The sequence below is a fragment of the Rhea pennata genome, chromosome 5 (genome assembly GCF_028389875.1).
Source record: "Rhea pennata isolate bPtePen1 chromosome 5, bPtePen1.pri, whole genome shotgun sequence".
Classification (NCBI taxonomy): domain Eukaryota; kingdom Metazoa; phylum Chordata; class Aves; order Rheiformes; family Rheidae; genus Rhea; species Rhea pennata.
Genome location: NC_084667.1, coordinates 6,009,161 through 6,031,143, shown reverse-complemented (window position 1 = coordinate 6,031,143; position 21,983 = coordinate 6,009,161). Strand labels below are relative to the sequence as shown.

Genomic DNA, 21,983 nt, shown 5'->3' with positions numbered 1-21,983 from the left:
GAGAGGTGCTTCACATTTTGCATAGCATTAGCAGACACACAGGTGCAGTTTCAGCTAATGTGCTGTGAAACCTTATTTTGTGACATTACTTTTTTAGCCACAAGCTAAGAGTGTTGTGCTGAATGAGGACTGCAACCCATGGATCTACTGTGGCTAGCTAGCGCCTGTTATGAGAACTCCGGGGCTGTGCCTTTGCTCAGCAGTGCTCATGTGGACGCTGTGATCTATGTGGCAATCACAACTGTAGCAGTAAGAAGTCAGCAAATTCATGTCGGACATTTTTGCTTATGTTTGCTTGTAAAAAGACTTCTTTGCAAATGGATTATAATTCCCACTTCGTGCACACAGTATAATCTGCAACTCCTACAGAACGTCTCGTCAAAGGCAGCACGTTCTTCGGGTGCATCCGAGTTGACTTGCAAGGGTGAGAAATGATCATCCATATCTGGGCCTTTTCTTGGTTTTGCGATCAGGATTACTGCCTCTCTGCTCCCAAGTCATTCATTTACTTCCTTTGCCAGTTTGCCATCTACAAATGGAGTTAAATATAGAAACGTAATGAGGGGCTGACTGAGAATATTGTACATTCCTGCATATGTTTGAATGTTGCATTTTCCAAGTGTCATTAATTCCATAAGAAAATTAAGATACAAGTCAGGGTAATGTCTGGCTGTGAAGGTACCTTGAAACAGTTTTTTAGGCTACTTTTTGTGTGACCTTGTTTTAAGCAACCCAGTTCACTTATTTAAACCTATGTTACTGAAGCTGTGAGGCAGAAACAGTGGTATTTACCTACATGCTCACAGAGAGGTGGCTAATATTTACAAATTTTTAGATAAGTTCAAAGTATTGCACGGCCTAGTAGTAGCAGAAAATGAAGCAGAATTCAGGAAAATTTACTTTGTGCTCTTTTCATTTTCTAAGTATGGATTCATTATGCTGTCCTTACAAGCTTCTCTCTGAATTTCCTGAAATGTTGTGACCTTGAAAACCAGCAGTCTGTGAAATCTTTCCTTAATGTTTTATTGAGTTCTGATAATAAAAAGGGAAATTTCAGTTTTAAATTTATAATACTTTTTGGTGACTCTTTGATCATTTAATAAGAACTCTTCCAACTTTCCATTAATGTATATGCATAGACATACATACAGGTTTTTAGGGGATGGAGGCTGACTTCAGGCTGCAGTGAATATGAAGAAGACATCTCGAACCAGCCCATTCTCCAGAACCTTGATGTGCAAAGCTGCATATTGCCAGCTCCTTACTGCCCTACGAAAGGCTGCAGTTACTACATTCTTCTAGTCATTCTCGTTCTCATTTTTGCCAGTTACAGTTCTTCCAGTCTTGGAATGTGAGCCAAATGCCTACTCTAACCTTTCACCACCTGTGCAATGAGTCTTCTTGGCTGTGCGCACTTTTCTACATGCTCCCATTTGACAGATTACAGAAAAAAGCCTGTGGATATACCATACATTTTACATGAGCATAGGTTTTCAACCACACTTTTTAATTCCTGCCTTTATTAAGAGGCCCAATCTTAGCAGCTGTAGTGGTCATCTACAGTGAGCACATGCAGAGGTGAGTGCCACGATCAGAAGCGTCAGGGTTGGAGTCTTGGAAGTCCTTCGCTACCCACTAGGGACCTTACATCCTACTTCAGAAGAAATCAGGAAGCCTGAGACACCTAGAAACCCTCAGAGATTCAGGCTTACAAGCTCCTTGTTCACTCTTGAAAATTCAGTTAAGGACTCTGACACATGACTTCTGGCAGATCTAGCGACAGCAATTTAGCATGTCGCCACCCTCGTTCTCCATCCTGCCCCCCTTTCCAAATGTTGCAGCTCATGCGGCAGAGTTGGCAGAATGGAGCATCACAGCTCTAATTCACAGTCACGCAAATTAGCTGAAACTTTTGATGAAGATAAAAATTGTGCTGGAAGCTTTTGACTGGGAGCTGGAAAACTTGAAACGTTCTGTTTTCACTCTGTTATGAGGCCGGTAACAAACAGCTGGGGGCTATGACAATATCATCTTAAACTGCTGCAGCTGTTTACTTAGTAAATGTGAGCCAGATCCCTTAAGTCAATTTTTTTTTCTTAAGAATACTCTTAGTACACCTTCCACTTATTAAATTTAGTGACCTAACTGCTCAAAATTAACTCCTGCTTTTGAATGTCTAAGTCAATAGCGGAACCAAACTGAACTTCTTGCTTTTCAAAGAGTAGGTATTAGGAGTTTCTGAAAAATCAGTGCCTGTTAAAGTGTAAGTGGTCATTACCTCTAAGTCACTAGTCATACTGGAAACTATTTAATTTATATTTGGCAAACACATCATGAATTCATATTGGAAAATCATATTTTGTCTGCCTAGAAGTATTTTTGCAGAATCTGCCAATTTTGTCAACCTTTTGGCACCACACACCTGCATGCAGATTTTGGTATTTGCCTTAAAGGCACGTTTTCAGCCTGCCTGTTTCCCTAGTAGCTGTGCTTGCTGGCGTTGTGCCTGGCAGACTTCTGCAGTATGGGGCCCCAGGGCTTCCAGGCTCTCAGTCACAGAGCTAGAAGCCCTAAGGTGTAGGACTGCGGAGCTTGGATTCCCTAGCAAAACATTTCATTTCCTGGCACATTTCAAAATAGCAACTTTTCAGGCTGAAATGTAAGTAGATTTGTCTTAAATTGTTATTTGTAAACAGTTGATGTTCAGGTTGGTAGGCTTGCCTAGTAAGGTATCAGAGTACTTTACACTTCTTTTATAATGTATGCTCCCTGCTCTTGGCCTAAGCTCAGCAAAGATTCAATAAGGAGAGTGGATCTCACAGGCCCACGCATGCCTCGTTTCAGCACGCGTTATTCGCCTGCTTCAGTGGTAAGGAATGAGTGAGCTGACCAAAAAGCAAGGACTCTGCATCCTCTTGGGATACCAAATTTTTAGCCACTGAATCTGATCCATTGAAACATCCTGATCTACATACTTGCTCTACAATTCCTCTGGGATGCAATTGCTTTGGTTGAGGTCTTCCCAGTGTGGCACATAGGCAGTAAACCCAAGGAGTATAAGACATACTGCTTGGATGCCATAGGTCTGGTCAAGTGGTGGAAAGTACAGTATGTGGTTGACCTTTCTTTGTGGCTGGAATAAATTCTAGTCTATTTTTCTGCCAAAACAACAACAAAGAAGTCATACTACACCATAATTATTCAATTCTGGTCTTTCTCCCTGAGTCTTGTGGGCTGAAATAAAATGTGGGGATTATTCCACTTGGAGATTCACTCTCAAAATTTCCCTAGGAATTTTCTTTGTTTTTCTTTCATCCCTAATTTCACTTTATGCCAAAAATCTGTTCTTGTTAGGCACTTAAATTCCCCTTCCTACCTCCTTGCCTCTGCTCCTGCTCTATTAACATTTTCCATATCACCTGTGTAAATTCATTATCCAGGATAAATTCAGGTGTGCAGAAGTGCTAAGTTAGGCAACAATGAAGAGTAAAGAAATTGCTTTTTTAACCTCTTGAACAAACCAAAAGAAAATAGCTGTCGTTGACACAAAAGTGAGTAGATATTACCTAGTTATGAAGTCAGAATTTGAAGTTTTCTAACCACTAGAGCAACAAGACATAAGGAAAGCTTTCTAGTGATGAGGTATGGAGGGGAAGGAGGGAGGAGGAAGAAAAGAGGAGGACAGAAAATCCAGCTAGATCTGAGGGGCTCCTGCTAAGTCTCAAAACGGGATGTGTGATGACACAACGGGAGGCAAGAGCCACTGACAAGATGTCCCTTCTCTCCTACAACGTGAAGGTATGGATGGATGGTCAGCAGTGACTGAGTAGCTGCTTAACAGTTGAGCTGTAGTAACTGAGTAGGTGCATACTCCTTGCTCACCTTATCTGCTAAATTAGTTAAACTCTCTGGAATTGCAATAGGATACAGCGAGTATCTGAAAGGTGCTAGTAGAAGTGAAATCAGATTTACTACAAATCAAAAGTTCTAATTTCCAAATAACGGTTACTTTGCTGCGCTCTACACTTCTACAGATGTATGATCATGTATATAGACGTGCTTTATATGCGTATGATATGCAGTAGCACATCAGAAAAGGAAATACCATCAGTTAATCCTCAGGTTGATATTTGTATAAAGCATATCCACCCTTGTATTTTGCTTCCATGATGCATGAGCAGGAACTGTTGTTTTAATGGAAAAATCTAAAAGCCATGGAAACATTACTACAGAGCAGCCTATCGTTCCTTTTCCCTGAGCAAGATGAGCGTAGGGGAAAATCATTTAGAACACAACAGTCCCAGATTTGCTTCGCTGCTTCAGATTTGTACTTTCATGCTGATGTATCTGGAACAGCAAATTTCCATTTAGGCTTTGAGTTAGGAATCGGTGAATTCATCTGTCTGGCTGAGCTACAAACAGTTCAGATTTCAGTGTAACATTTTTGAACAGCAGCAGGGAAAATTTTAATTTATTATACTGGCAAATATCAGATTCTTTTATGAAAAGCAAGAAATATTTGCACATTAAGTTCCTTAGAATATTTGGCAAGTTTCATTGCTCAAAAAAAAAGAGGTGGATGGGGGGAAGCCACCATGCGCCCCCAAGTAACAAAGCAAGGCTTCCTCTGAAATCAAGCTTAGCAGCTAGTCTGAAAGTGTCTGAGAAGGATCATTTGTTTATATTCTTGGTTCTGCTTTATTGGCAAATAGTTTAGCATAAATCCTACATGTGACTAAACATTTATCAGTATAGACTGTACTTAACAAACTCTTTAGTATACTAAGCACGGCAGATATCAGCAGATGCTGAGGACTTGCTCTGAAGACTATCGTCTTTATGAAAAGTTGCGTTGTTTTGAGTTCTGTCACCCAGCTCTCAATGAAACTGTTGCAAGCTGCAAAATAATTTGCTTTCTGTTTTAATCTCCTGACTAGTCTCAGTGCTTGAGGACAGAGCGTCAGTACTCATTTGACATTTTTGAGCATCTGTGTTGTTCAAGACTAACTCGGCGCAGGGGGCTGGTATGCAACTGCAAATAAAAATAAGCCACAAACAAAATATCCTAAATCACCCAAATGTGTATCTGAAAGCAGAGATCTAGCTCTTTTTTACTAGTTAACCCAGAAGAATGAGACAACAAAATAAGTCACTTCTGTGAGGCCATGGCTCCTAGTGAACAGTCGTGATATCAGCATTTGAACAAAGTCTATATGATTCTGATAATTTTCCTCAATTTTCTTCTAAAAAAAGCTGGTTAATTTGTCTTTATTCCCACAATTTTTAAAGAACACTACATAATCATTATCAAACCATGAGTCCATGGCATTAGCTTTAATGGGGCATGCTTTTAAATATACACATATACATAACTTTAACTGACATAAATTTGATAATCAACCTGAGTCTATTTTTAAGTTTATTTTACAGCTGAGTGGGACTGGAGGGAAAAAAAAAAAAAAAGGTAGTGGACAATGATGCCTAGTGTTTCAAAATCAGGATCTTTAAGGCTTAATTTAAACAGGCTATTTTGATTCTGACTAGTAGACTAATTCAACCTTTTTTGGGTAATAACTTTTTCACCTTGGTTAATATAGATTGACGTGAATCAACTATATATGTTTAGTACACATAAATAATAATATACTTCATTATACTGAAGAGGGACTGAAATAGAACCAAAGATACGCATCTGTATGTTGTATATGTCTTTTAAAATCGTGCTGCTTTAAGTCCTGGTTAAGAACAGTGATGGCATTGCTCAGGCTGGTGAATGCCCTCCTCGGTAGCTGTGGACTTTCACAAACACTTTTTATTTTAAAACTACCATTTCATCTCAGTATGGTTAACGCATGAGTACGGTTAAGAAGCCCACTCTGCGAGCGGCGGGGTTACCTGTTGCATGGCCATGAGGGAGGTGGTCTTCCACAACGCTACGCAGAAGGCGTAAGTGCCCAGCTGGCCAGTTATGCCAGCTGTATGATGCTGCAAAGCCAGAAAATCCCAGAATTATCTTAAAGGGAGAGTCTGCGACTGATGGGGCGGTGGGGGGAGGAGGGGATGGTTAAACTGTCAAACTACAAACCTGCATCAGCAACCCTGCACCAACAGTTATTTTCCACATGCTGGAGTTCTTGCTTCCGAGGAGGAGTAACTGACTCTAGGTTTTAGAGGCTGAGATCTCCAGAAGATCTCTGGAAGAGCTGGGCTTGTAAACCAGAGCTTTTAGTGTGTTTTTTTTTTTTTTTTTTTTTTTTTCCCCTCTGGTAAAATAGAGCATGCCCTACATGGGTGTTACTGCTAGTTTTTGGAAAAGAACAGAGAATAAATGATGAGAAACATGAATGCAGTCAGTCTTAGAAAGCCTGATTGGACTTAGCTTGATCTTGGAATGGATGTTTAGGGAATGGCTGCTGTTCTGTATGGTTCTTGGGAGATCATATTTTGCCTCTGCTGTCAAGTCATGGGGTTGGGGGGGGGGGGAAGTGTCCAGGGGAGCACCAGAAAAACCACCTCTACAGACACCAAAAATTTAGTCTTGTAAGGAAGCCCTGCTGGAAAGATAGACATTACAGCATGGCAGAAAAGTTGGTGTGCTTGAACTCTGTCACATCAGAGTTGTTTCAACACGTTACAAGGTCAGTGTCTTCAGAGAGCTTCCTTGAGGTCCAGTTGAAGTGGAAAAGGGTTTCTGAGTTGAAGGGATATTTTCTTTTTCTGGCAGTGGGAGTAGGGGAAAAGAGGGGATGAGGAGGGAGAGACTTACAAGCATTTTCCACATTACTTTTCCTTCTAATTTTGTAAGATACATAATTCCCCCTGCTTGAATAGAGGGGCCATTTCTTCATTTCATCTCAAGTACTTTTTATCTGTGCAGTAGAGACCCAAAATATGTAGGAAAAATTCTGCTGGCTTTGGTTATATTATAGATCTGGCATAAACTTCCTGTTGGACAAAGCTCTTGGACTGAAGAACGGATTTATCTGCAAAAATGCAGTGTACAGAGTAACATAAAGCCAAGATTAGTAGAAGTTTATAGTATTTGGCTTTTAGCTCTAATATGAGCTCTGATCACTTCAGTTTGGCATATTGTGTGTGTGTGTTTTTATTTTTGCTTCTTTTACACCTCTCTAGCAGCTGCGTATCCACTGGTATTTCAGAGCGAGCCTGTGGCACCAAGTTATATCCTGCCGCGTGCTTTGAAGCACAGCCTGAAGCGCTCTCTGAAGTTAACAGGGTTGGAGCTGGAACACCTAGTAATCATTAGAAATTGCAATTAATATCTTGATTGTTTTCAGGGGAAAGGTAGAGGGGAATCCACATTACCTTGTCAGTTCGATAAGACTCAGTGGGAAAGCAAATCGGCACATTTCACTAAAATTAAAGTTCCTATTAATTTTGCTGGTGCAAAATCAGTGTCTTCGAAACTGTCCACCCACAGATGTTTCAAATCTGATCAAACTTATGTTATAAAATCAGTCCAAGGGGTTTCTTCCAGAATGTGCTTTGCAGGTACCTGGCTTAACTGGTAACATTTTCCTCCCTACCTCCATGTGGACTTCTTGATGATGAACTCGGTTACTTCTGCTCCCATTTCAGAGATAGTTTAAACAGAAAGATCGATGAAAAGAACCTATTTTAACAAGACTTTTATTGAAAACATACACAAAGGCAACATGTTATTTAGCTTCTTAATGTACATATTAGAGAATATTCATATTATAGGAGAATATTTTAAGAAAAAGAGAAATACAACTGACATGCTGCAGTTTACTAAGGCATTTAGGCTTAAGAGCAGGTTGTACTCTGTGTCTGTGTGTATGTAAATGTACACACACATACACAAAAACACATATACACAGGTTATCTGTTTTGAAACTGTACAGTGCTGTGCAATTTTATGCTTTTTTATATTTCCCCCCCCACACACACACTAAATAAAGCTTTTATTCAAATGGTAGTTGTTCACAGAACAGCAGTAATAATCTACTCTTCAAGAGTTTGCTTACAATTACAATACTAATGATGCACAAGAAAACACAAAACAAAAAATTAGATCTTCATGGGGAAGTTCTCTCTTACCAAAATGAGGCTCAAGTAAGAAAAACACTAGTTTGCAAAGGCACAGTGGAGACAGGTTTTAATGCATTAAATACAACATGAATCATTCACAATAACAAGTGTAGTGTTTCTGGGAACTTTTGTAAATACAACACAGTTGGTCACACAAAAATGTTTCTGTTGATTTGTCTTGGCAACTCGGATACATCAACAGTGTAACAGCGTAACAGCTTTGTTCCCATCTGACAGAAAATAATGGCAGTTCTGCAAGGCAAACGTTAAACCTGACCGTATGTATTTATTAATTCCACAGTGTTTTGACAGATTATAGGGGATGCAACTTAAAGGATGCTGACACGCTCACTGAGGGCTTTCATTTCGGTTTCCTCTAGCTTGGTGTTTTCATTATGGTTAGCACTCGGGCTGATAAGGTGTGCTGGGTACTGCAATCCATGTTCTCCTGAGTACTGTTCCCACCGGGAGTCATCGCTTTCATGGGTGATGTAACGTTCCCCTATTTTACATTCGAGTTCTCTTAAATCTAACCAGGTTTGATAGTCCTGAAATAAAATAACAGTATTAACAATTCTAAAATAAATGGCATTCTCCTCTACTCCTAGTGATGTTTTATCAGCTTGACTGATAATCTAAATGTCATGCCTTTCCAGCACTCCAAATAGAAAAATCACGTAATTACTAAAATATGAAATTTGCCTCTAGAGACAGGTATCATCTTTAGAAGATTATTTGATAAATTAATTTTGTTGAACTGTCATTAAGTGTAACAGGGAGATGTTACAGGCTGTTTTGTAGAATGTGTTGGTGATTCTACACCAATCTAAAGATTTTTGACATCTAAACAAGGCATGGGTGGTAAATAAACTGTCTCCTGCTTGTCTTCCTACATTTATATTCTAATGATCTATATCAGAGAGTCAAGCTAGTTGCTCCATCTCAATATGATGATGGCAGATACGAATTCAGCTTGGGCTAGGGAAAAAAAAAATCTTCTTTTCCATCCTTAAGCAAGTCCTGCTGTGCTCAGACAGCTACACATCAAAGCTACCTTGGAATTCTGTTTTGACAGTCAGTAGTAAGAGTGGAAACTGTGCTGGTTCTCACACTGGTTAGCCTGTGATGCCCTGCAGCTTCTGAACTGCTTGAAGTAGATCTCAAGTATAATAATACTCTCTGCCTGTTTGCACCCAAAACAGCCATGAAACCATAGGTCTAATGAAACCTGTCTTCACGCCACCTAGCCCAGCTAGGCTGGTCGCCTAGGCAGAGCACGAGACCACTCGCCCGCTCTCCATGCACAAAAGCCTTCATCCTTGCTATCTCGCATCCTTAGGCCACTACCTGCGTGGAGTTTCCCCTCAGAAATCACCTCTACCTTGCACAGCCCTGCCCCACTGTTTTCTCTCCTCAGCCCATGAGACAGGGTCCTTCTGCAAAGAGGAATCTTCCCACCCACGCAACAGGGCGGCTGCTGCCGCTGTACTGCACGGCCTTGCTTCACCTCCAGTCACTGTTGCTCAAGGGGTAAGAGTCAACATCCTGGCACGTGAGACAGCCAGCCTCCGTGCTGCAGGCCTTAGCCCAGCTTTCCTCTCTGGTCCCCAGTGGTTCAAATACATTCTGGTTGCTGGGGACGAGAGAACAAACATTTGAAGAGCAAAAGACTAGAGGGTGTCAGAAAATCTGGGAGAGGAAAGCAAGCCTCGTAGGAATATCTCAGGGGACGGTTATCTAGCCCGTTTCCTCCTTCCGACAGGTTGCCCTCTAGCTCGAGTAATGGCGATCAAATATTAACCGTCTGGAATAGGACGCAGCTCTCGGTTTGGGTAGATTCCTTTCGGACTGTGGACTGGATGTTTGATTTGTGCCATGCCTTACCTCCCTAAGTGCAAATGTGGATCCCGCGGGAGAGGAGTTATAATGATAGCAAGTAGTAAACATTAAGTAGCAACACAACTTGCCTTTAACAGTGATGTGAGTAGTACATATACTCAGACCGACAAGTGTTGGATATGTTAGGGTTAAACTTACTAAACCAAGAAATCAGGCCGTTCTGACTTGCAGTCAGATCGGAAAACACAGTGCTACTCTTATAGATTAACAGTCCAAAATATAAAGCCTACTTAGAAATAGACCACTTCATGGCTGTTTTTTAACAGAAAAACTGTTATCCAAAAGATATGCACAAAGGCTCCCCTGCAAGTAATTGCTAAAAAGAGAGAAATAAATTATTCATGCCCAACTTAAAAATTAGTGGAAATATTTCATATCTTTTCAACATCTAGAAAATGCAGTTAGTGATCACTGGTCTTGATTGCCTTCTCGAGATTTTTTTTAAAAAAAACCCACATGATGTCATGGTTCATAACTAGAGTGGGGTTTTTTTAATTTCTCATTTGAGTAGGAGTGAATAGCCGAGAATAACTGCTGGTGTTGGGCAACTAGAAAAATGTTATTTGGAGAGGTATTTAGACACTGTAATTAGGAGTGGTGGTGTGTGTGCAGGGAAGATGAGTGTTGAAGCTGATGTCTTAACTATAAGAAGAACTTGTGAAGAGCTAATGATGAAAATGCTGAGATCAAACCTTAAACATTCTTAAACTTAAGACTAAAAACAGATACAATGAGCTACTCCTTAATACCAACCCCACTAGCTTCTGTCTTAAGCAGGTCCTACCAGAGCCCCAAGAGCCCCAGCCATGCGCCCAGCGGTGCCAGCTCCAGCCCCACAACAGCCCAGTCCCTGCCTGGCCCCAGTGGTGCCCCAACAGGTCCTACGTGGCCCCCTCATTTGTTTTTCATAATTAAAGGAAAACTTTCCTAATACCACTCATTGCATCGATTCTGTTTTCTGTCTTTCAACTTGCAGTGATTTTGCTGCTGCCAGTATAAAAAAATTCAATATATATGGAGTAGAAGACGGTGGCTGCTGGCTTCTCAAACCATCGTAACATTTCAATTTTCAGATGAAGGCTTCAACTGAAAGAGGCTAATATGTTTTCCTGGAAAGCATACCACTTCACTAGTTCTTTCTGATGACTGTGAAGTGGCAGCCCATTGATTAGCTTTGATAAGAAGTGAGTCAGAGCAGAATTCAGTTAATAAGGAAAATATAAGTCAAATCAATGAAATTTTTTTTTTAATGAGAAAATAGCATTTTCTCAGTAGACAAACGAGATGCAACACATTGGTAGTGTATTTTGAAAACAAGAGATAAGATTAGTATTGGAATCTGGTATTTCAAAGGTTAATCACAGTTTATAGGTAAATCAGTGAAGGAGGGTGAGGTTCTCGGCATCTGAAAACATCTTCAGGCTTGTAGAGATTTAATTTGACTCTACTGTGCTTAAAGACAAAAAGATGTTTTATATATGTTTAGAACCTAAATACAGAGGAAAAAACATAGAATTTGTAGCAATACCTGTAACCATGGGTGGCTTAACGTTTTGTCCACACTGTAGCGCTTTCTCATTTTCACTTGCAACAAATTATTTATGAGATCAATAGCTGAAAAGAAATAATATCAGAACATGTCATCTAAAAAAAATACTTGTTTTGACTACAACATACAGACAGAAATACAAAAACTGCAATTGGAAAGAGAGGACAGTTGTCAATCCAGTTCTTTCCGTTTTTTTGTTTTAGTAACTGCATTCAGCGCGCATCTCCCTGAGGGTACCCACACACTCCTGCAGAGTTGCACAGACTGCAACTGCTTTACTCCACAGTGCCTGCTGGCTACTATATCCTGGGCATCTCTGTGGTCATTTGCAGGCATGCAGTGAACACTGGAGACAGTTCTCACTCAGCTCATTCACCAAAAAAAAAAAAAAAAAAAAAAAAAAAAAAAGTAGGTGAGGACCATCCTATCCTTTGGGTACCACAGCAGTATACAGTAGTATAAATGTGTACGCATATATTTCTTTGAGACTGTCAATATAACTTTTACAAGACTGATAGAGGCAGTCTGCCTTGCAGGCACCAAGTGGAGAAATCACGGTTTGCAACGCTGCTCTTCTGAACCGAGCATTGCCTCTGCCTGCCAGTGAGCAGCCTGGTGTTTCATGAATGCTAGAGGGCTGCTTCGGCTGCTTTACAAATTACTGAATGGTTGTGTTTCCCAAGCAGATCAGTGATTCACAGAGGTTATAGTAATGTGTGCTGTGGTGCCCGAAGGGAAGAGGCTCACCAGTCAATGACCAGTGCAGTTCACTGAGTGATCCATTTGGAAAAATCTTTGGGATGAGATTGCTGAGCCTTGAGTGCACCTACTAAAGCCAAAAAAAAAAAAAAATCCCCCAAATCCAACAAAAATACCCTAACAGAAAAAAAAAAAAAAAGAAAAGAAAAAATGTTATAATGAAAGGTTAAACTCTAGGTGGTGCTTAAAAGTTTGGTGTGTGTTCTGGAGAAGCTTCTTGTTACATAATAACAATATTTATATAATAACAATAATTGACAAGTCACAAGAAATTATGGTATTATTGCAGTTTTTCCATTTTATCACAATACGCCTTGGCTCGTATACTGTCCAAAGTATGCTGCTTGTATCTCTGCTTCTTCTCCTGTATCATGGTGAAAGATCATCTTGCAGAAAACATGGAAACGGGGGACATTAATTGTCAACTGTAGGACTACACGTGATCACTGAGGAAAACTGGTTCTGGAATCTGCAAGACTGATGTTGCTGCCAGCTAGATGATATAGTATAACTTCATCTTAAGAGCAGGAGGGAGGACAAGGTTCTTTAAACTGGGAAATCTATGATATTACATTTTATGCAGCAATATGGAAAAGCTTTTCTCTTTTTTTTTAATAGTCTCCCCACTCTCCACCTGCCACCCCCATATGCCAAATAGACTTTTTTGTGTGTTTCTGTTTTGGGGGTAGATTGCTTGTACCTCCTGAGGCCCTGACATGCCAGTTCATGCAGCTAGTGTGGAGGCAACCAGACTGTGGTCTGGGTGTAGCCCCTGGCTATGGCTCTGAGCACAGTGTCCAGGAAAGTGGGAATGTACGTGGCAGTCTGTCTGGACATCTGCAGTAAGTCTGACAAACAAAACTATCCTTAGCAATAATGGACTATCATTAAAGCAGCCCTGACTTCCTGAATTTTATCTTGGAAATCAAAGCAACTGTGGAAATGAGATAAAACAAATCTTGGGGCTTTTGACAAAGAAGGGATTGCCAGAGATTCTGAGACACACTTTTCCTGGAGCAGATCTTACTTTCTCTGTTGTGAATAGACTTTTAACCACTGGTTCTGTTAGTGTAAGATATAATTCTTGCTAAATTCTCTAGTTCATGTTTATTTGGTTCCCACTTGAATGTCTGTGAAGTGGGTATGGGATCATAAAGCCAGTGAATAGCCAATGGACTACCTTGGCGAGACGACAGCATGCCAAAAGCTCTTTGGCTTCCCAATTCCCCTTACACTGATCTCCCTGATTTTTTTCTTTAGACTATTTTTAGTGGCTTTAGTAAAAAATAGAGAGTTCCTGAAATGTCATGAAAATCATTTGCCATCAAGATGAATGCCAAGAGGATGGCTAAGCTTTGAAAACGAGAGAGGGAGGGAGGTCTTTACGAGGTATACGACAATGCTTCAGGATCCTCCTGGCACAGGCACACCGATCACAGCCCGCAGAGCTGCCTGCCTTTTCCTGCATGGAAGGGAATCAAGCAAGGCCCTGAAGTTGTTAAAATCACTGGAAGAGGTGGGTGTTTCTTAACGGAGGGGACGATTAGCTTAAGTCATTCTCATGGGTTTGGGTAGCTTATGCCAATCTCTCTAGCATTCTCATGGATCTCAGGGTAAATATCTCTGTCAGTAACCCTGGAGAGAAAGGCAGTGACATCAGCAGCGCTTGCAGGAGAAGGTCAGCTTAGACTTCATGAAGGCATCTCCTGCCTTCAGGGAACAGGGCCACCTAGCCATTCGTAACGACCCAGTATTACTGGAGAGAGTGTTTCAGATTTCTTATTTCCTCTCTTTCCCAGACAGTGAAACTGAGAGGGTTACCTTGAGCTCCAGCCCCAGGTTTACATAAATGATCTGCCTGTTTCACCACTGGAATACTGCTGTTTCTGTAAAAAGTTTTGGTGTTTATTACCAGTTCTTTATCTAGGGTTGCTTTCTCTAGGGACATTTTGAATATCACTTGCCTCTTAATAATATAAATTCAAATGTGATTACTATGAGGATTTAGGGCCCAAACTCCATTAATTTCAGAAGACCACCTGCACATCTCTTTCTTAGAAGCCCACAGGAATTGGAAGAAAAATGTGTGCAAGTTCCAAGAAGACTGTGTTACTGCATTTCCAAATGCTCTTACGGGTTCATGTTTATCTATCTTCTGTGATTAAGGATAGCAAAAAAACAGCAGCTGAGGGGCTAACCAAGTTCTGTGAGTTGCAGACTTTGCTAAGGAGCATAAACTAGCCAACAGTTCCTCCTGACTTCCAGACAGCACGATTGTTGGTCATTTAGCTTGATCATCATTAATGGAATCCCCAAAGGGGAGATTCAAATGCAACCTTGAAAACCTATATAGCCCCTTGATTTTAGGAAAGAATGTTTTTTATTTGCATTTTACTAGAAAGAACCTCCTGACTCAGGAGGTTTATATTTCTAAACTGTTTAATGGTATTTTATCAGGGCAAATAATTAATTGTAATAAGGACAGTAACAGTCTATACACAAGGATGAAATTAACACATGATAATTACAGTCTTTATAGGAATGATTTATTTAACTCAGTTCGGATGTAACCCACATATTAATACAAAAGTTTGCAAATTGTTTGCAGAAGCTATTACGTACCACTTCATTTAGTCCTACCAAATCACTTTTGCCTGCAACAGGTTATACAGAAATTTTCCTAAGAATATTAAGAAGAGAAGTGTTAAATTAACAATAAATTCACACTAGGCCTAGGATTAAAAAAAAAAAAAATGTAATCATATTTTTTATAGCTGTCACTTGTAAAAATTTAAACTGATGCCCTCAATGACTAAAACTTATGACTTATTCTTCCAAGTATAGCTCTGTTGGTCAGTGGTATGACTTCTGCACACATACACATATCCCTGCTGCTGGTCAGTACAGTTATGCTCACAAAAGCTCTAGTGTACATGCAGTGAGTTTGGCAAAAAAAAAAAAAAAATCTTGGACTAGCAGAGCTCATTCTGTTCAGGGAAATGGAGTCAGCTGTACTATCAAAATAAATCTCTGGTGAGCAGAAGCAGTAACTCTACAAGAGAGGTTTTCTAATACTGTTCCATACTAGCAAACATGCGTAAGTAAGGCCAAGACCTTAGTTTAAACAGCTAGCTAAAGATTTACTGAGATGGAGAGCATCTTTGAGCTATAACATGTACTTGACCTCCTCATACTTAATGTTCATTCATGTGACTTTCTCATTAATGCATGAAATAGTTTCTATTCACATTATGCCAAAACAATCTACAAAAATACTGGCTTGAAAGCAGCTGCACTATTTATTCCTAACAGTGAAACAGGCAGACCATGATCAGATTTAACACATGGAAAAAAATTGCATAGTTTCTTCTCAAATAACTTAATCTGGAAGATGGTATGAAGTACCTAATCAACACTGAGCGCATCACATAGCTTAACAGGGTAGCAGTAGTAGCTCTGTTGGTAGCTGATGCAGAAAAAAAATCATCAAAAAAATGTGTTCATACAATGATTTATGAAAATTCCGTAACAGAAAGAAATAAAAACTGAATATGCTAAAGCATGACGTAGCATAATTTGGGTGCATTCAGCTGAAAAGAGCTGCCACCACAATGAAGATATGTTAGGCAACATTAATTAGCACAGGGACAAAATCCTTCAGGGAATTTTGACTTTATAATCATCAGCATTTTTTTTTTTTGTAATCTGTATCTAAGTCAGAATAAATCTTTCAGAGCATGTGAATATGGAAGACTGAGATGTCAAAGTTGAGATCAAAAAGACAGTTGAAAACTCCATGTTTAATGGATGTGAAATATACAGCTATAAATAGGAGAGAATTCTGCAAGTAGACTCCCCTGAATTAGTATCTAGCAAAATTCTCCAGTGAAGTCTGAATTAAGCCCAAATTTTGTCATATGAATACTGTAGGAATTCAGTGTGTTCAGAAATGGAAACTGGCTTGACAGTAAGTGAAGACAGAGAGGCTATGAATGGTGTATTGGACAGTGGAAAGTTGCATGACTGTGACAAAAATCTGTTTTTATACAAGATTACCAAACATTACCAAAAGAATAACTTTTTTTGTTGCTCCTCCTGTTTAAAATACTTTTTTATTTTATTGCTCTTACTTGCACTGTCGTAACAGCTGATGCTTCAACCCAAGGTCAGTTTCCATTACACTCTATACTGTAGAAAAGACATATAAAAAAAGATGTCCCTGACCTGAAGATTGTAATACTCAAAATGAAAAAGGAAGTGATTGCAACTGAGAAATTATGTGGGGACGACAGTATAACACAGCAGTATACACACAGCAGGTGCTTATCAATTGTTCTGTTTTTATATTAAGCATCTTATCAGAATATCTTGATGGAAGTGAGAGAGACAAGGAGCGATATTATGGCCACGTACACAGACCTCCTTTCAGGCATCATAGCTGAAACGGAAGAAATCATGGAAAAGCCTATTGGAAATTCAACAAAGAAGGGGTGAATGTACTGCTGTTTTAATGGGGGTGGAGATTAGACTTCTCTCTGGAGGATTCTGTGAGATATATATGTGTATGTGTGTGTGTATATATACTATATATAACATATATATACACACACATATATAATGTATATACACACATATATATATACACAAATGTATATATAATGGAAAAACCTTAAACTTTAAAGATGAGTAACTGGGCTTGATGAACTGAGGTAAGGGACCTACAGTTGAGGTCTGAGCTTGAGATGTGACGTTTGAGAAGGATTCTGAATGGAACAGTAGGGAAAAAACAATTTGTCAGAGCTACGGAAGTTGAAAAGTCTCAGTTTTCACAGGTTAATCTTTTAATGGGAAGAGAGGACAGAAGAGTAGTACACCAAAAAGTCATGCCAGCACGTCTCAGCAGGAAGAGATGATGAAATTAGAACTTTGTGCAGATGTTAAGATATCAGACAGAGACCTTATGGAGAGAAAAGAGTCAAAGGCAATGAGTAGACCACATCTGAGTGACAGAGAAGACAGCGCTGTTCATAGTGACTGGAAGAAGTTAAACGCTCGTAGGTATCATCCACCTATGGATGCTGCCATCTTTCATGGGTTGTGACTGTAGATTAATTTAAAATATTGGTAGAAAATGCTGATCTGACAGTTGCAATGCATACAGAAAAAGTAGTTTTCAAGAAAAATAACTAAAACCATACTGTTACACTTATTGCACACAAACTTTCTTCCCACATGTTTTTGCTCTGAACCTCCCAAATTTTAAGTGTACTTTTTTTTATATATATATGTATTACCAAGCAGCTTAAATTGTTCAGGTCAAGGATTTTTACAAGTCTATCACCTCATTATCAGTAGAGTTTTTATTTTAGAAAATAAGAGAATTTTGTCTTCAAAAGTTAAAATTTTAAGGTCAGTAACTTAGAAAAGAAACACAGAAATGGAATATTTATTTAGGCTACCCTACTGCTGTTATTGCTCTTGCAGATACAATGCTTATGTATCAACTATCTTGTTTTTTTGAGGTTTTCCTCTCCCTTCTTTAATTGTCTGGCTCCATCTCCCAAACTAGAATGCTGTTGCTTGGCAATATCAGAAAGAGCATCTACTAAGCACAACCAAATATTAAAACCAAAATGGTATAAACGCCAATAATTCAATCTAATTTGTGCACAATATGTTAAATCCAATGAAATACATGATTTTTGTAGAAAGAAACTGGGCTGTTCATTTCCTCTCTGATTACTAGAAAAATATAAGCAAATAAAAATCTAAGCAAACGTGGCAGTTGGTTTAGCTATTCTTGAACTTTTTAGATGAGTAATGTGCTGGAGAGAGGGCTCAAACAACCAGAAGACAAGCTTCATGTCTAGTTTGGCTCCCCGAGCCATAATTATAATCGTAAGAGGTAAACAAAACCTTTGAACACCGCTCTGCTTTCCTCAGTGGTGGCTTTTGCAATCGGCACGCCAAAATTCCCAACTCTGCTTTCATTAGCGTTTCTCTGAGCCGTTACGTGCCCTTGAACGAAACGGCTGGTTCTCCGCCACCGGCAAAATCCACTTGCTGAGGATCATTTCCCTTACTCTAAACTGAAAATGGCATAACAAGGTTAAAAAAAAAAATACTTCTGAAACCCTTGTGGTTGCACTAAGAGTACACACCGAGGACTTCAAGCAAACAAGCGGCCGAGCTGGAACAAGAGCTAGCTCAGGGGTAGCGGCTGGGTACGTTCCTGATCCCAGCCCGTCACAGTCCTGAAGCAAAGCCCCTTTCTCTTGTTTCTGATCTGCTATCAGTTGCTTTGAGCATCAGGCAGGATTGCTGATATCCATAATAATAGGTTTGAATAAATACCAACATTAATTTTTCAGCTTAACTTTGCATGTAATTCCTTCTACAACTTCTCGCTGTTCTGTAATAATGTTTCTAGGATCATCATATTATGAATGTTCATAGTAACCAATACTGATGTATTTCAGAAGTAAAAAAAAAAAAAACGAGAAAACAGCCATGTATATTGAGCGTTACTTGCTCAGAGAATCTGGGCACCTTCACCAGCATGCATAAATTAGAGTTAAGAGTAATTCTTGTAGATGGCAGCCTAGCTCTTCTAAATTCACTGAATTCTCCGTTTCCATCTGCCATTACTGAGACATGTAAACATCACGTCTCGATGTAGCTATTACTTCTTATTTAAAATCTAGCCGTAACATACATTTTATAGAGTCAATTGTTAAAGAGCATTTAGACCCATCACTATGTGTTTTGGACATACGGGAAGAATACATTTAGTAAAGGAGAAAAAAAGAAGAATATTTACATTAGTTTTACCTATGATAACCGTTTGACAAAATGACTCTTATTTTTTCAAATTCATGCAGCACTGCACTTTAGGAAGATTTTTTGCTCTGCATTAAAAAGATTATTTATTTTGTACTTCCAACATCTGTGACAAGGACACATGTCTAATCTGTTCTGGTTTCAATTTTCTTATGCTACAGTAGTGCAACAAAATTTGGGGTTACAGGCTTCTGTGGGGGATGTAGCTGTTCATTATGTTCTGAGTTTCTATTAAATATTTGCACTAGTTTTGCAAATATCACTAAATGAGTAATTTGGGTTTTACTGCTGGAACTTCAGTTTTTTTTTCCTTAAAAATAACTTCAACTTTGTTTGAATTTTAAAATAAAGAATATTGCCTCTTGAAAGAAAACATCTGAGTCTATACTTCAAGACACACAGCAGTTTTAATCATATCAGCTTTAAAGAATTAGGTTCATCAATGTTTGTTTATGAAGACCTTGCTGGATTATACTACACTATCACATCCCACACTGCTATATAACTCTGTTGCATGTTTGTATGAAGAACTATTTAATGACGGCTAATCTCCTGTTGGGAGAATTATTGCTGTGGTAGGAGTCTACTAATTAGTTTAAAGGAAGTCTATTATGCCTTTTTAAAAAAACGTATATTCTGGGTCTTTGTGCATATTAAAAAATTTTTAAAAATTAATTATAGTCATGTGTATTAAAACTTCCACTGAAAAATGTTCTACTGTTAACAATAATGGGTAAACTCAGAAAAAATAAAGAATAATTGAAAAGACATGGTAGCATAAATATCAGAATTTATCAGCCTGACCTGCACAGGAAGCTAGACGAGCCTGTGACAAGCTGAAGGAGGATTTTTGAGTGCAGAAATGTAGAAGACTGGAATTGGAACTAGTTCTCTCAGAACTTCTCAGGTTTGTACTCCTTAGTGCAGAGAAAAACTGTAAGTAAGTCCTATAATGTATTTTAGCATGAAACAAATCTCATGTTACCGTAGTTTACATCGAAATATTTGGACCTTATCTAATCTTTTTTTTTTTTTTTAGCTGCAATGTTGAGTAAGCGACTTCACAAAATGTTTAAAAGCACCTGTTTTCTCCTCAAAATGTTATGCTTCGGCCATTTGTAGCATCGGTTATCACGGCACTATTCAGAACTGCAGTCCAGATCAGAAGCGTTAGGGTATGAGGCTGTACCTCAGCCCTGCTAACCGGTCACGTGTAACACAGGCTGGGTTAAGTTATTTCACATACGGCATTCAGCTGCCTTCCTGGGACCTGCATTTGAGTGTGGACAGGAGGTGACACAGAATTGTGTCTTTAGTTTCTCTAGCTAATCAATTCCTATAGTATATAGATTGGAGATACTGCTTAAGCTCAATATTTAAATCTTAAAGAAGTCAGTTGTAAAACACGCCAGATATAGACCTGAATTCCAAATCTCAGTTACAAAAATAACAGAGCAGTTCAGATTTAGATTTTGGTTCAGCACAGTGAAATGGCTTATCAATTAGCCATTCAAAATATGCAATAAAAATCACATTGCATAAGTAAAATTTAGCTTATTAATTTGTTAAAGCATGTTCTTCTCTTCTTCTCCATGCTTGCAGCCTTATATCCATTGACTCTTAATGAAGGCTGTGACTCCAGAAAGGATAAATAACACCCCAGCAGGTGAGTTTTCAATAGATGCTCTACTGAATCTTCACAGCCGAATGTAGAAATTGATCTTTTGTCTACCGGAGTAGAAGTTTGTGGAAGACAATTTCCTGCAGCCTCTTCTGCACTGATTATCCTTTGCTTATCTTTAAGGCCAGATAGAGCATTGCTGCATACAGATCCTCTCAGTTTACATAGCAAAAGTATGTGTTCGTGAGGTTCTCGGTACCTACTCGTGTAGAATTATATATATATTTTAATTATTTTTAACAAATCTCATCAAACTATACCTGCTACTGGCATTAAAATAGTAGACAAGTACTCAAAGCATCTGTCAGGTGAGAATCTCATATGACTATATTAAAGTGAGCAGTGGGCACACTCCTTTAAGCTACCATTAACCATCTGAAGCCCAGACAAACTGATCAGCTGTAACTGCACTGTCAATAAAGGAAATCATAAAGTCTAATCTTTTAATTCACTTTGGTATGTATTACAATTCAGAAGAAAAGAATCTAATGTTTATAATGATCCTTATTTTAAGAGTTATGAAGCAACCTTGCAAAATGTTAAGGATGCAAGGAAAACATTAAAAACTCCAAAACTTTGAAAAGCAGAAAATCAAATTGTCTGAAAATGTTTGATATGTACAGGAAAATGCTGGTAAAACCAGAACTAACATCATTTCAAAAGGCCCTACTTAGTCATGTCTAATAGAGAACAGAACTCAATTATCTTCTTTAAAAGTATTAACAGTGAATTATTCACACTGAACTTTTGTTATCAAAAATCTCTGATACTATTGACGAGAATGCTAGTTGCAAAACTTTCCCTGGTTATCTTTAAGTCTTTTCTTTCCCCTCCCACAAAGTCCACTCTACACCACTTACATCACTGAAAATGATAGTGGAGAGACTAGGGTTGAAAAAAGAGGTACAGAAGTAGATACATGCAAGGTCATCTCCAGCAAGGGAAGTTATGCGGGATGTTCTGAAGCAACCAAAGCCCTAGGTGGCTACATGCCTCCTTCAGCACCTCCCGGAGAGATCTTAGGCTAGGGACTGCCATATGCAGTCTACACAGGTTCTGCAAGGAAATGTCTAAAGCCGTTAATAATACAGAACAGAAAATTATTCATCATGGTATCTTGAAATGTCAAGTCTTTTCTTCATTGATTTGTACAGGAAAAATACAATACAAAAGCAAATACAA

General features: G+C 38.9%; 1 protein-coding gene across 3 annotated transcripts in view; it reads right to left on the bottom strand.

The window, feature by feature from the left end:
• Window positions 1-7,676: 7,676 nt before the first annotated feature.
• PRKD1 (protein kinase D1) overlaps window positions 7,677-21,983 on the bottom strand; it is a 141,655-nt gene continuing 127,348 nt past the window's right edge. For all 3 annotated transcript variants that reach the window (XM_062576006.1, XM_062576007.1, XM_062576008.1), the window contains 2 exons: window positions 11,501-11,586; window positions 7,677-8,621 (listed from right to left, as the gene is read on the bottom strand). In XM_062576006.1, the coding sequence (XP_062431990.1) occupies window positions 8,403-8,621; window positions 11,501-11,586 (305 nt within the window). In that variant the 3' untranslated portion in view covers window positions 7,677-8,402. The remainder of the gene's footprint in view (window positions 8,622-11,500; window positions 11,587-21,983) is intronic.